This window comes from Prionailurus bengalensis, chromosome A1 (genome assembly GCF_016509475.1).
Source record: "Prionailurus bengalensis isolate Pbe53 chromosome A1, Fcat_Pben_1.1_paternal_pri, whole genome shotgun sequence".
NCBI lineage: Eukaryota > Metazoa > Chordata > Mammalia > Carnivora > Felidae > Prionailurus > Prionailurus bengalensis.
In genome coordinates, this window is record NC_057343.1 from 210,492,445 (window position 1) to 210,507,838 (window position 15,394).

General features: G+C 36.5%; 1 protein-coding gene across 1 annotated transcript in view; it reads right to left on the reverse strand.

Annotated features, from left to right (window-relative positions):
• The window catches only part of WDR70 (WD repeat domain 70), a 300,543-nt gene that overhangs the window by 237,783 nt on the left and 47,366 nt on the right, over window positions 1–15,394 (reverse strand). Inside the window, exons 6-7 of the mRNA XM_043599724.1 lie at window positions 5,788–5,847; window positions 1,734–1,867 (exon numbers count right to left, since the gene is read on the reverse strand). Coding sequence (XP_043455659.1) covers window positions 1,734–1,867; window positions 5,788–5,847 — 194 coding nt within the window. The remainder of the gene's footprint in view (window positions 1–1,733; window positions 1,868–5,787; window positions 5,848–15,394) is intronic.

The following is a 15,394-nucleotide window of genomic DNA, read 5'->3' on the forward strand; positions in this document are numbered from 1 at the left end:
CTCACAGTTCGTGAGGCTGTCAGAGCAGAGCCTGCTTGGGGTTCTCTCCTGTCCCTCTGTCTCTCTCTTAAAATAAACAAATAAATATTAAAAAAGAAAAAAGCAGAAGGGGAACACAATCCCTATACAAACCAAGAGAATACCATATAGGAATAAAGGTTATAACATTGTATTTTTAAAAAGTCATCATACTGGGGCGCTGGGTGGCTCACTCAGTCGAGCGTCCGACTTCAGCTCAGATCATGAGCTCACAGTCAGTGAGTTAGAGCCCCACGTTCAGCTCTGTGCTGACAGCTCAGAGCCTGGAGCCTGCTTCAGACTGTGTCTCCCTCCCTCTCTGCCCGTCCCCCACTCACACTCTGTCTCTCTCTCTCTCTCTCTCTCTCTCTCAAAACTGAATGTTAAAAAAAAAAAATTTTTTTTAAGTCATCATACAAACTCAAGATACCAAATTAACTATTTTAAATAATGAGAGCTTGGGGCGCCTGGGTGGCACAGTCGGTTAAGCGTCCGACTTCAGCCAGGTCACGATCTCGCGGTCTGTGAGTTCGAGCCCCGCGTTGGGCTCTGGGCTGATGGCTCAGAGCCTGGAGCCTGTTTCCGATTCTGTGTCTCCCTCTCTCTCTGCCCCTCCCCTGTTCATGCTCTGTCTCTCGCTGTCCCAAAAATAAATGTTGAAAAAAAAAAAAAAATTTAAATAATGAGAGCTTTATTAAATACAGCCATCACTGGGAATATCCTGTTTTTAAAATTTTTTTTTCCGGGGCATCTGGGTGGCTCAGTCGGTTAAGTGTCTGACTTTGGCTCAGGTCATGATCTCACGGTTCTTGAGTTTGAGCCCCGCATCGGGCTCTGTGCTGACAGCTCAGAGCCTGCATCAGATTCTGTGTCTCCCTCTCTCTCTGCCCCTCCCCAGCTTGGACTCTGTCTCTCTCTCTCTCTCTCTCTCAAAAATAAATAAACACTAAAAAAAAAATTTTTCCAACTAAATCCTTTCCAACTAATCAGAGATCTATGTTCACTTAGGGAACCCTCAAATCTTTACTGAAGATAGCTTAAGAGTTATGACTTCAAAATTTACAAATCAGTATGATCTATACAAAACTGGCCAGAGCCACGTTTAGATACAAACTCCATTCATGCAAGAGTAGAAAATTGGGCCTCTATTAATTTCATCTAATTCACATATCTTGAATGTATTTACATTTAGTCAATAAGAGCTCATTTCCAACATACATTATGCAAGTTAACAAGATATCAGTTTCACCAATAAAAATCTATTTTTGATATCCAATATACTAACAGATCAGATGTGGTCAAAAACAGAAAAAAAGAGGGTAGCTGTGGTAACAACATGTAAAGCCCTTTCTGATATAATGCTAGCTGGCCATACCTACACAATGGAGCACTGACTAGCACCTGGTTATTGGCTTAACATACATCATACACGTATATGTAACATTTCATGGTATTTACTGGAGTATTAAAATAAACTAGGAAAGGTAATAATCTCTAAATACCAATATTTTTTACAAAACAACAAAAGACTGAAAACGTCTTTAAAGTTTTCATGGTTTAATGAAACTAAAGGAGAGAAACTTAAGGTACATTTTTCTTTCATTTGAATAATGAAGGTAAATACAGTCATATAAACAGTGTATTTTCCTACAAAGCATTATAGATGGAATTACTCTGTCTGCAAATATGAAGGCATTAAGTTGTGCAATACATACCATTCACAGGGCTGAAGGGATCGAAATGCCTTAAAAGAGGCATCCATTCCAGCAAAATCCCAAAACTTAACATCATAGTCATATCCTCCAGTCACCAAACGGGCACCTGAGGGATCCAGACCCAAAGCAGAAACCTGTAAAAAAAAATAATAATAATAATTAACTGGAGAAAAGCTACTTATATTCTATAATAACCTGCATTTCCTTTCTCTAACCTTACCTCTTATAGGTGTTGGAAGTACAGACCACAAGCTGTTGTTACTTCTAAAAAGAGGAACTGGAGAGCATCTTCTATATTATTTGACTTTGTTATTATTATGAATATTATTTCTTTTGAAATAAAATAATATTTTAACTTAATGTAATTGCCAGCTTTGTCCCAATTTATCTACCAAACCCCATAAATAATTCAGCTTTTTTAATAAAAAAGATTTTAAGGAAACCTTTTGAAATATTTTAACTACCACTAACTAAATACCACATGAATCTAAAATTACCAAAATGAGAAAATGCCAATGGGAATGTTAAGAAATCTATTTAATCAAGTAGGACAAAGTAGAAATTATTTTCTTCTGTATATGGCTAACTGACTCAATATGATCACCTTAAACAATTATTTTTAAAGCTGAATTTATAAGTGACTAACTACATTATAATAGCACTTTTATATTGGTTCCAAAAGATAACTGCCTTCCCCATGAACTTTCCTAGGTCCAATGCACATGTGAGTGTCCAACTGGTAACCTACTATTCTTAAGAAGGAAGTCCCTGAATCTACTTCCCTCTCAGAAGGAAAAAAAAAAAAAATGCATTAGAAATAATTAATGTGTAAAACAAAACAAAAAACAGAACAAAAGAATTAATATGTGGAATGAAAACAACAAAAAAAGAAATAATGTGATTACTGTATATATGAGAGAGTAAAAGGATCAAAGTTCCATATAAAGGAAGCAACTATAAATCATTCTCCTAATACCCTTGGAATGTTATTAAATGTAATAGAATTACTGCAATTAAAACCAGATAGTTACAAAATAATTTATACTCACTTCAATCACCACCTATAAACACTGATTTCAGAAGATAAGGGAATTATACATGAACATAATTAATAAATTATACGTTTAAATTAGATATGTACCACTTTAAATGTGTCAAAGAAAGCATACAAATGAGAACTAAGTCATTTTTTATGTCTGAACAATTATGTATCTTAAAACCTACAACAACAAAAACCAAAAATAAACAGTAGCTTTCGAAGTCTAAGAAGTGACTCCTGCTACTACCAACCACAAACTTACTTGCCCCCATGCCCATTCTATCTTTCCACCCTCCTATTACAATTAAAAGGGTGCCTTCTTTCTGATACGACTGACCACACCAGTGTTCATCCCATTACAGTACAATTCGAAACTGCAAATTCATTTGTGGCTTGTCTCTTCCCTGCCTGTCCTCCCCGCAAGGGTGGAAGCTCCTCCTCCTTGCTGCAATCGTCAGTGTGGAGCAGCAGGGGCAAAGGCCTGCAGTCAGGGTGGGAGAACTAATGACTGGCTGACTGGCTGCAGGCATTTGGTAGAGTCCTCCTGGGGAAGCGGAAAGGCCTGTGGGGAGCCAGCAGCCTCCAAATTCCAGGGAGTTGTTTGGAGTTCAGTGCAAGCTGGGAAGAATGTGCTCAAAAGGAAACCTGGAAAGAAGCAGCTCTTCCCCTAAAAAGTGTTCTTTGTCCTGGCTGTGAATTCTTTCATTAAGAAAGAGAAATTAACAGTATGTCACTATATTAATGAAAGGAGAGGTAGATGTTGACTCATGACGTTGACCCAAATTAACATACGGCCTTTAAAAAAGTTGGAACTGGATTTCTGGGGTTTAAAGGAACACAGCTAAGAAATGATTTGGAATATCTGGTAGGAAACAAAGGAAACTATCTCTAGGTCCTGTTAAGGAATGGAAAGGTTCCTGTTAAGGAATTGGTGGGAGACACTAGAAACCTAAAGTACAGGAAACAAAGACTGGCCTAATGTAGAGAACTGGTAAGGCTCAGAAGTAAATATACGGGATTCCTTTTAGTATCCTCTATTCTTCTGTGAATGTGTAAATATTTTACAATAACTAGCTGAAAAAACCAACCAGGCAAAAGAGTCACCTTGCTAATTTCTGACATATATAAGATGAAATAAATGCAGGGCAAAGGCAGGACTGCAAAAAGATCAGGTACCCTAACAGTACAATTAGAAGCTCTGACTTTTAATGTGTAAAACAAGTTGGCAGTATATTTCTAATTCTATTTCTTTTTTCAAAGATAAAATTCTACTAAAAAATATAAATATTTAACTAAAACATGCGTGAAACCCATGAACTCATTCAGTAAAAAATCTCTCAAGTGACAGGGAAGCTTCTGTTTAAGTACTAATAGTCTGTAATTCCTTTCCTAATTTGCTTAAAAACATGAAAATTAGTAAAATTCCATCATAATTTCATAATAAAAATACCAAAAGTCTGATTTCATATAAAGTGGATATAATATCACAAATTAGATGGAAATGGTTTCTTAAAGCAGCAGTTCTCAGAAACTTTGGTTTTAAGACACTTTACACTATTTAAATCTTTTGAGGGCCCCAAAAAGCATTTGTTTATGTGAGTTATGTGTTTCAATATTTACCACAGTAAAAATTTTAACTAAGACATTTAAAAGTACTTATTGTTCACTTCATTTAAAATAACAATAGGGGTTGAGGCGCCTGGGTGGCTCGGTTGGTTAAGCTTCCGACTTCGGCTCAGGTCATGATCTCATGGTCCGTGAGTTCGAGCCCCGCATTGAGACACTCAGAGCCTGGAGCCTGTTTCAGATCTTTGTCTCCCTCTCTCTCTCTGCCCCTCCCCTGTTCATGCTCTGCCTCTCTCTGTCTCAAAAATAAATAAACGTTAAAAAATAAAAATAAATAAAAAATTAAAGGTAAGCCTTTAAAAAAAAAAATAAAAATAAAAATAAAATAACAATAGGGGCGCCTGGATGGCTCAGTCAGATGAGCATCAGACTTCAGACTTCGGACTTCCGCTCAGGTCATGATCTCACAGCTCTCGTGGGTTCAAGCCCCATTGTCAGGCTTTGCACTGACGGCACAGAGCCTGCTTCGGATTCTCTGTCTCCCTCTCTCTCTGCCCCTGCCCTGCTTGTGTTCTATCTCTCAAAAATAAATAAACATCAAAAAATTTTTAATAAATAAAATAACGATAAACCCACTATACCGTAACAAATATTTTTATGAAAATAGTATTTTCAAAGGCAAAACATTTGGCAAGAAGAATGTCACTGTTTTAATATCTTTATTAGTTCCATCATTTGTGTAATTTCTGGGTCTATAACTACCGATCCATGTTTTCCTCATTATGGGATGTATTTTCCTACTTTCTAGGTGTTAGACGCCTAGAAAAAGGCAGTTTCATTGAAAAGAAAAAGCAAGATGATTTTATTCTTTCATTTGTAATATGTTTCATTCATTCTACTACCACTTTTTAATGGTTTTACAATAAAATGAGTCCATCTTATGACTCAAAATTTTATATTATTAAATCTTTAAGTAACATAAATATAACAATACAAAAATAGAAATCTGTAATTCTAAGTAATATAACCTTACAACAATACAGTAACTATTTTATGTTCATTTCTTATCTCAATGTACATCAAAAAAACAAACTCGGGCCTTTTACTGATACAGAAATAAAGCTAAGAGTAATGAGAAATTTTCCCACACCATAAAAAGGAAAACTGTATTTTAGTTTCATTTCTTTTTTTCACTTGTAATGTTCCTATATCAAAGCAAAAGGTTTTAAAGCCAACAATAACAATGACAATAATAAGTGTTCCTATTTTAAATGAAACACAATGGTTATTTTGATTGAATAGAAATGTAATCTTTCTTTTTCTTTAATGTCTATAGCTGTTGTGTTATCAGTTGATTGTATAATTAGCCTTCATACAAACGTATCATCGGTTCACTTTAACATGAAAGCCTTGTTACTGAAAGGAAAGAACCAAATTTTTCAAACTTACTGTTTTAGTGCCATGCTTTAGAGTTATTTCATGCGAGTCAGGAATCTTTTGGACAGGATTCTGAAGAAAGAAAATTCCATGACATCAATGAGTAACCAATGTATTTAGGGTGTGGGGGGGAACTACATACTACATCTACAGGAGACACAATTTTTAAAAATAGCATCACTAGCTTTTTAACACAAAGTTTTAAAAAAAAACAGGAAATGAAAATTGTGAAGATAGCTTATTTCTGCACTTCTAGATAAATTACAATTGTTGAGCTGATAATAAATTTATATTAAATCTCAAAAAAGATAAACCCAAGAAACTTTTTAGGTTGTATGAAACCATAAGGTCCTCTCAGCATTCAAAATATCTGAAGTCCTCTCTTCACTGAAAATTGGGCATAATTTAAAGTGCTTATGTACTTAATTTAAAATAGGCAACAGGGGCACCTGGGTGGCTCAGTCGGTTGGGCATCCAACTTCGGCTCAGGTCATGATCTCACAGCTAACGAGTTCGAGTCCTGCGTCGGGCTCTGTGCTGACAGCTTGGAACCTGGAGCCTGCTTCAGATTCTGTGTCTCCCTCTCTCTCTCTGCCCCTCCCCCACTTGTGCTCTCTGTCTCTCAAAAATGAATAAATGTATAAAAAAATTTTTTTTAATAGGCAACAAAATCTGCACAGGGTAGATATATACCTTTCAACCCTTAAAAGTTTATAAAACTAAAACTTCCCGTTCAAAAATGACACAAATAAGGAACTGAGTCATTTACTGACTCAGTTAAATAAATAAGCATTTATTTAAAGTGAGATTATACCAGATGGGTAGCATTAGACATAACCTCTACCATTCTCCCTCCCAAGAAGCATGTGGTCTGGGGAAGGGGAGGTGGCCAATCAGTCTAATTCAATATAAGAAATGCTATGATAGACAGGGGGTATGGGCAGGATAACTGAGGAAGAGAGAAGATGGATGCATAAATCAGACATAAGGGGGTCACAGTGATGATCTGAGCAAGAAGTTTCATTGTTTAGTCAAGTTTCGATTATCCAAGAGGAGGGTAATCATACTCAAATTTTAGGGCCATTCCAAATTCATGTTAGGATCATCTTGCAATCTACTTAACTAAATATGTGCAGTCTAACAGACTTTGGTCCCTGTCTCCCCTCATTCTTTAGCATCCTTGATGAATCAATCAATCGCAAGTTCTATTTCATCATAAACTTTTCTCCTGCTATGGCTCTTTCTCCTCAGCACATAAACAATTAAAGTACTTTCCACATTACACACACACACACACACACACACACACACACACACACACAGCAATTTCCCCCACATTTACTGCTGTATCATTATCTTTTTCTTTGCAATTAAGCTTCTTTATATGACAGTTTTCACTCAAATGTCTCTACTTCCTCTCTCCCTTCTACCTCTACCACTCAGGCACATGTTCTTTTATTCCTAATGCCTAGCACAGTTCTTGGCACTTAAGAGACTATCTGTAAATATCTCATGAATAAACAAACACGTCACTATAAATGCCCCTGGACACTTTTCAGAACTTAACCTGCATAACTGACCTTTCAACAACATAACTACTTAACTATTTCTTCCATCTTGAAATTGTTCTCTCCTGGGAGGAAGCAGCCTAGACAAGAAGCCAGAAAAGCTAGGGTTTTTATTTATATGTTTATATAAGGTCTAACATTTTTTAACATTATATTTTATTTTTAAATAAGTTATACATCTAACATGGCAGTCTTGAACTCATAATCCCAAGACCAAGAGTTGCATGCTCTACTGACTGAGCAAGCCAGGTGCCCCAAGAAAAGCTGGGCTTTTTAATCTAGCCCTGCCACTCCTTAACCTTGTCATAACTCTAGGATAGTTATGACTCTATTTCCTCATTTGTGAACTGAGGATAACAGCACTTGCCCTTTAGGTTACTGGTAAGTGGTTTAAGCCTTATAATGCAGTGTTGAGCACAAAGTAGGTACTCAATAAATGACAGCCACTGTTTATCCTTAGACTTACCTCCTACCTCTCTGGTCATATCAACTTAATCTATTTCCAGGTTTCTCTTTCTCCTTACCAGGCTAATTCCTACTCATCCTTTAAGACTCAATTCAGATGTGACCTACTACTGGAAGCATTTCTCAACAGTTCAAACTCTGGGTTAAACGGCCCTTCTAATGCACTCTCATGTCTCAGATAAGGAGACAACCTCTCCCTATCTCTATCACAGAATTTATCAAAATCCGTTATAATTTTTTTTTAACTTTTTCTTTTAAGTAGGCTCCACGTCCAACATGGGGCTTGAACTCATGACCTTGGGATCAAAAGTTGGATGCTCTACCAACTGAGCCAGTTGGTAGCCACCCCCAAAATCCACTGCAATTTTTTACCTGTTTCCATCCCACCCACTCCCTAACCAAATTGCAAAATGGACACTTCTCAAAGATTGTGTATATCTATTATCATCTCTGGATCCCCAAACCACAAAACAGATGGTGGATGGCAGACACACACAAAAGTGTCTGGAATTAATTAATAGCCTAATATCTACCTTGTAGATCACACTAGATTGTAATTTTTACTTTACCTTTAAACATTGATGTTTATGTCCATAAAGAAGAGCAGATGCTATCCACCAGATCAGCCAGGTAAGCGACAGTCAGGGATAACTGAGGTTTTCAAAAAGTAAAAACTGAGGTGCCAGGGTGGCTCAGTCGGTTAAGCATCTGACTCTTGGCTCTGGCTCAAGTCATGATCTCACAGTTCATGAGTTTGCATCCCACACTGGGCTCTGCACTAACAGCACAGAACCTAGTTGAGATTCTCTCTCTCCCCTCTCTCTCTCTGCCCCCTCCCCAATTCTCTCTCTCTCTCTCTCTCTCTCAAAATAAATAAACTTAAAAACAAAAAACCTTTCACAACCAAATGATTATATCCCAGACTAAAAAACAGATGTAAAGCTACAAGTTTAGGGGTGCCTGGCTGGCTCAGTGGGTAGAACATGCGACCCTTGATCTCCGGGTCACGAATTCCAGTGGGGAATATACAGTGTTGGGTGTAGAGATTACTTAAAAAAAAATTTTAATAAAGTTGCAGGTATAGAGAAATAAAGGCAATTTTGTTTTAGACTGCCTACATCTGAGAGATTACTATAATCTATTACCACCACAGTGCATTTAAGAAGGAGATTAGGAAACCACAGGCACTGAACAAGAACCCTAACCTCACAGTAAGTGCTGGAGAGTTTACAGTTTATTTCAAGACAAGATGTTATGGTATGCTTTACTATGCTTTGGAAAGTGCTGCACATACCTTGATTTCAGAGATACCAATATTCCAACACAAATTCCAAAATAATTTGAAAGTCAAACAAATGAATTCTGGACTACCCCTATATTAAATTGTAAGCCACTGCTCCCTTTGCAGTTGACAATATTTGTAAGCAATAAAAACTCATGTATAAGTACTAAGTAAGTACTCTTGCAGAAAACAGGAGAATAGTTCAAATGCTTCCCTTCAAGAAGATTCTATTATAGTCAGTGTCTCATTTCATAACTAATTACTTTTTCATCACTCGGGAAACAGAAACACTGTCACCAAAAAGAGGGATGAAAATTATTTCACTAAATTCAATGCACAATATGCCTATATATAGACAATTTCTGACATGTCAAGTAAAAACTTACAAGAAGACAGAACAATTTAATATTTACATCAGCAGTGAATTAAATGTTTAAATAAATGTTGTTTACATTTAAAATCAAAGTTTTACTGGAAATCATGTAGGGCATAACTCATAAAAGGCTCATATAACTGGCACAACTAAATCATCTAAAATAGTAGCAATCCATCTTTTAGCAGCATATCACTTGATGGTGACTGTTCTTTTTCCAAAACTTCTACTAATGGCTTTTTGAAATATGGCTTAGTGTGAAATTTGCTCTAACAGTAAAATATTTTCATGATTTTCATGCCAGGGCACACCATAAGCTACGAGACTTCAATGAAGTCATTTATAATAAGAATTCATAACAAGAGCTAGTCTTAATGGAAGAGGGGAAAAGATACCAGCTTTTGTTTTGGTTTAGTTTTAAATGCCAACCAAAGGATTATTTCCCAGGCTCTTTAGTTTGCCCTCAATAACAACGATAGCAAATATATCTGGAATAACATGAGCAATTCCATCTGACACACATCCTTAAAGTGTTTTCAAAAGACTTGCAAAACAAAAATAACCTTTCCAGGGTAAAGATGTCATAAGTTTAAGAAGTTGTATATGTATGGTACTATAAGCCATAATCAAAAGTCTACCCAGTAATAACGATCTGCCACAAAGTGGCTATGAATTATGGGGAGAAACTGGGGAGTGCTAACCAGGAAATTGAAAAAGAGTGCTAAGTTCTCCCAGAAAGTATTTTGTAAATAGTTGCCAGTGTGGTATCACAGAAAACCAAAATTAGAGTCTATTCTAGTATAACTCTGGAGATCCAATAGAGTGACTTAACAATAGTTACTCATCATCACACATTCACTCAACAAACATTTATTGAGTAGTTAATTACATACCATATACCAGGGACTACAGTTAAAGATTTTTAAATAACAATAATAAAAATAACAAAGACTCAGCTCACAAGGGCTGTCAATCCAATAAAGCAAAACTAACTGACAGGTAAACAAATGGGAAACACTAAAATGTTTCAGATGCTATGAGAGAACACAGCGTTCAGTGCTCAATTCCACTCTGCCTGGGAAATAAGAGGATGATTAGAAAAGACTTTATAGAAGAGATGCTTGAGATGCCTTTGGAAAAATAAATAGAGGTTCCCCAGGTGAATGTGGAGGGCATCCAGAAGAGCATAAGACAAATCCTGACAGTTACTGAACTGCAAATAATTTTGCCTGGACAGAGTTTACATTGCTGGGCAGGAAAGGAAGGAAGGTTGTGTGTGTTGTGTGTATATACAATTTTTGTGTGCAAAAAAATTTTTTTCTTACCCAGAGAGTTAGAAGCCAGATTGTATACAATGCCAACAATCTGAAATTTAAGCTCTGAGCCTTGTAATTTGATAAGATTTGAGTTTTCAAAAAATCACCATGTTATTCTGTTCTGCTCATCAAAAGAATCAAGGGGCACCTGGATGGCTCAGTCGGTTGAGTGCCCAACTCTTGATTTCAGGTTGTGATCTCATGGTTCGTGAGATCGAGCCCCACATCGGGCTCTACACTGGCAGTGCAGGGCCTGCTTGGGATTCTCTCTCCCCCTCTCTCTCTTTCTCTGCCCCTCCTCCACTCACATGAGCTCTCTCTCTCAAAATAAATAAACATTAAAAAAAAATTTTTTTAAAGACAGAGTCAACACAGTGAAAAGGCAACCACTAGAATGGGAGAAGATGTCTGCAAATCATATATAAGGGGTTAACATCCAAAAAAACAAAACTCCTGCAATTCAACAACAAAAAAACAAACAACTCAATTCAAAAATTGGCACAGGGCCTAAATAGATATTCCTCCAAAGAAGAAATACAGATGACCAACAAGTACATGAAAAGATACTTTACTAATCATCAGAGAAATGAGAATCAAAACCACACTGAAATACCAGTAACAGGACGGGTATTATTTTAAAAAGAAGTAAATAAGAAATGTTGACAAGGATGTACAAAAAAATGGAACCTTTCTGCATCGCTGAACAGAAATGGTACATCTTCTATGGAAAACAGTATGGTAGTTCCTCAAAAAATTTAAAATAGAATTACCTTATGATTCAGCAATTCCCCTTTAAGTATATACACAAAAGAACTGAAAGCAGGGTCTCCAAAGATGTTCACAGCAACATTGTTCACAACAGTCAAAAGACAGGAACAACCCAAGTGTCCACTGATAGATGAATGAATGAACAAAATGTGGTATATACATACAATGGAATATTATTCTTTAAAAAAGGAAGGAAATTCTGACACACACTACAACATGGATGAACTTGGAGGAAATAATGCTGAGTGAAATAAGCCATAAAAAGAAAAATATTGCATGATTTCAATTATATGAGGTATCTAGACCAGTCAAATTCATAGAAAGTAACATAGTGGTTACCAGAATTGGGAGAAAGGGGAAAATGGGGAATTATTGTTTAATGGGTATAGTTTCTGCTTTGCAAGATGAAAAAGTTCTAGAGACTGAGTATACAACAATGTAACACCACTGAACTGAAAATTTTTAAATGGTTAATACTGGGAGCACCTGGGTGACTCCGTTGGTTGCACGTCCAACTCTTGATTTCGGCTCAGGTCATGGTCTCATGGTTTGTGAGTTGAGGCCCCACGTTGGGCTCTGCGCTGACAGCACGGAGCCTGCTTGGGATTCTCTGCTTCCCCTCTCTCTGCCCTTGCCCCACTTGCGTTCTCCCTCTCTCTCTCAAAAATAAATAAATAAGCATTTTTTAAAGATTTAAAAAAATGAAATGGCTAAGATTGGGAGATGGGTAAGGGGAATGGATGAAATAGGTGATGGGGATTAAAGAGTACATTTATTATGGTGAGCATTGAGTAATGTATAGAATTGTTGAGCCACTATATTGTACACCTGAAACTAATAAAAATATTGTAAGTTAACTATACTGAAATTAAAATTTAAAACTTAAAATTTTAAATTTTTTAGGGGCACCTGGGTGGTTCCATCGTTTTTGATCTTCAGCTCAGGTCATGATCTCACGGTTCATGAGTTCGAGCCCCACATCAGGCTCTGTGCTGACAGCTCAGAGACTGTAACCTGTTTAAGATTCTGTGTCTCCCTCTCTCTGCCCCTCTCCCACTTGCACTGTCTCTCTCTCTCTCTCTCTCTCTCTCTCTCTCTCAAAAATAAACATTAAAAAAATATTTTAAATAAATGACTAAAAATAAAAATGGTTGAGATTGTATATTTTATGTTATATGTATTTTCCCAAAACTAAAAAAAAAAATTGTTCATAGATATAACCCCCATAAGCAAACAAAAAGATTAAATGATGCATAATATTAAGCTTGAATACTTCTTAATGTTCTAATAAACATTAGGTAAGCTTCAAAATAAATAATTTATCAAATGTTTAAAATCTTCCTCTAAAAATGTAAAGTTATATGTCTAAAATATTGCAGGAAGGAAAGACAATTTCCTATCGAATTCTCACAGCTGGTTCCAATCCTTCAATGAGTAGTGTTCCCAAACCACCTCTAAATTACCCTCAAACAGTTTATGCCTTATTGCAAGCTGCAACTTTGAAGAACATTTCCAAGAAACACGACTTAAAAGTACATTGTTAAATAACTTTTTATACCTATGTGAGGGCTGAGAAACTCAAAAAGGATAGGTCATTTTTTTTAAGATTTATTTATTTTTGAGAGAAAGCACAAACAAACAGGAAGGGGCAGAGAGAGCAGGGACAGAGGATCCAGAGAAGGCTCTGCACAGACAGCAGTGACCCTGACGCGGGGCTCAAACTCACAAACCATGAGACCATGACCTAAGCTGATGTCTGATGTTCAACTGACTGAGCCACCCAGGTGCCCCAAACAAAGAATAGGTCATTCTTATATTTTATCAGAAATTATATTATTTTTTAAAACTCCATGACATTCTCAACAAACACAAAGATGACAATTTTATATGTTTATCATACAACAATGGCAGGTAATAAGCCAAAAAGATTTATACCAGAAGACACATTTATTTTCAAAAGCTACCATGAACATATGCCTTATCATTCCCTGACAGCCTAAAATTTTATGAGTATTTCCACACTTACTCTTATTGTTATTTCTGAAGACTTGAATCTAGACAGGACTCTGCACCTAACTCTACTTGTAATCCTCACTAAGCCACTCAATTGTATAGAAATTTAGCTTTTCCACTTATAAAAGTGATAGAGTCAGACTAGGTAATTCATATCATTCTATAATGACATGGTTTACCTTAAACTATTCACATCTTAAATTATGAACACTCCCCTATGTCACTGAAAAGTGCTTCCCTGACTTCTAGCTTCTTCACTTCTCTCCACTTGCTCACTACACCATGGAATTACTATTCTTCCTAGGATGTTTTTCATGGAAAAACAATAGCTCTCCATTGGCGTTAGTAGTAATCAATAACTTTTCACATCATTCACACATTTTTGTTTTAGAAATTTTCTGCAAAGCATAAGAGACTCTTAAAAACTGAGAACAAACTGAGGGTTGATGGGGGGTGGGAGGGAGTGGAGGGTGGGTGATGGGTATTGAGGAGGGCACCTTTTGGGATGAGCACTGGGTGTTGTATGGAAACCAATTTGACAATGAACTTCATATATTGAAAAAAAAAAGAAATTTTCTGCAACATTTGACTAAACTCTTGATCCAAGTTAAGTTTAAAAAAAAAATTAATGTTCTTAACAAGTTTCTGGTCAAAGGATACAGACTTTCAGTTATGAGTAAGTTCTGTACAGCATGGTAACTATAGTTAATAATACTGTGTTGTACACTTGAAATTTCCTAAGAGAGTAGATATTAAGTGTTCTTAATAAAAAATAAATAAAGTAGCTACGTGAGGTGATAAATATGTTAGTTAACTTCTTGACTATGGTAATCATTTCACAATTTATACATATATCAAACCATCACATTGTACTCCTTAAATATAAACAATTTTTGTCAATTACACCTCAGTAAAGTTGGAAAATAAATATCATTGGGGGAAAAAAGACTGAGGTGCCTGGCTAGCTCAGTCAGTAAAGCATGTAATTCTTGATCTCGGGGTCAGTCATGAGTTCAAGCCTCCCATTGGACATAGAGATTAAAGAAAAAAAAAAAATCCCTATATAATTAAAAAGCAGAGAGTTTCTTGTGAGATACTAATCTCTAAAGGGCCTAGCAATATTGTTATCGTTTGCAGTGGTACTTTTTTATTTATTACTTATTAACATACATATTCAGAGCCCACCCTTACCCACAGCATTAACCACTCGGGGCAGGAATGGAGGGACAAAGGAGTTGGGCTCGCGGGGCATGGGGGAGCGTGGTTTGTGGGAGAGTGGTATAAGAGAATTAAGAAGGAACAACCTGGCTTTCTTAGAACACCTAATGAAACTCCTCCCTCCCACTCCTTCACCCCCACCCGAAAAAGGCTTTATTTTACAACTATAAACAAAGGAGAATTTCACTTGTTCAGACTGAGTCTCTGGGTTTTACCATTTGTCTTATTCCTAAAAACAGGCCCACCTCCACCATGTCAGTGGCAAAAATGTACACACCATTCTCAAACCTTCACAACTTGAATTAATTATCCACTCAAAGCCTCAAGTCCTTAGCCTCCTGTCTACGAAGAATTCATGTTTACCAGAATGATTCATTTGAGAAACAAAGCACAGAGTTGCTGTGATGACCAAATGAGTTAATGTGACAAAGTACTTTATAATTATAACCCAATATAAGTAAGAAATTATTATGAGCCTACGGCTACAAAGGTTTTTTATTTAAAGTACACATTTCAGAAACTGCTGGAGACCAGGTACAAAACGCCTTGAGATAAAAAAGTTAAAAAAAGGGGCGCCTGGGTGGCGCAGTCGGTTAAGCGTCCGACTTCAGCCAGG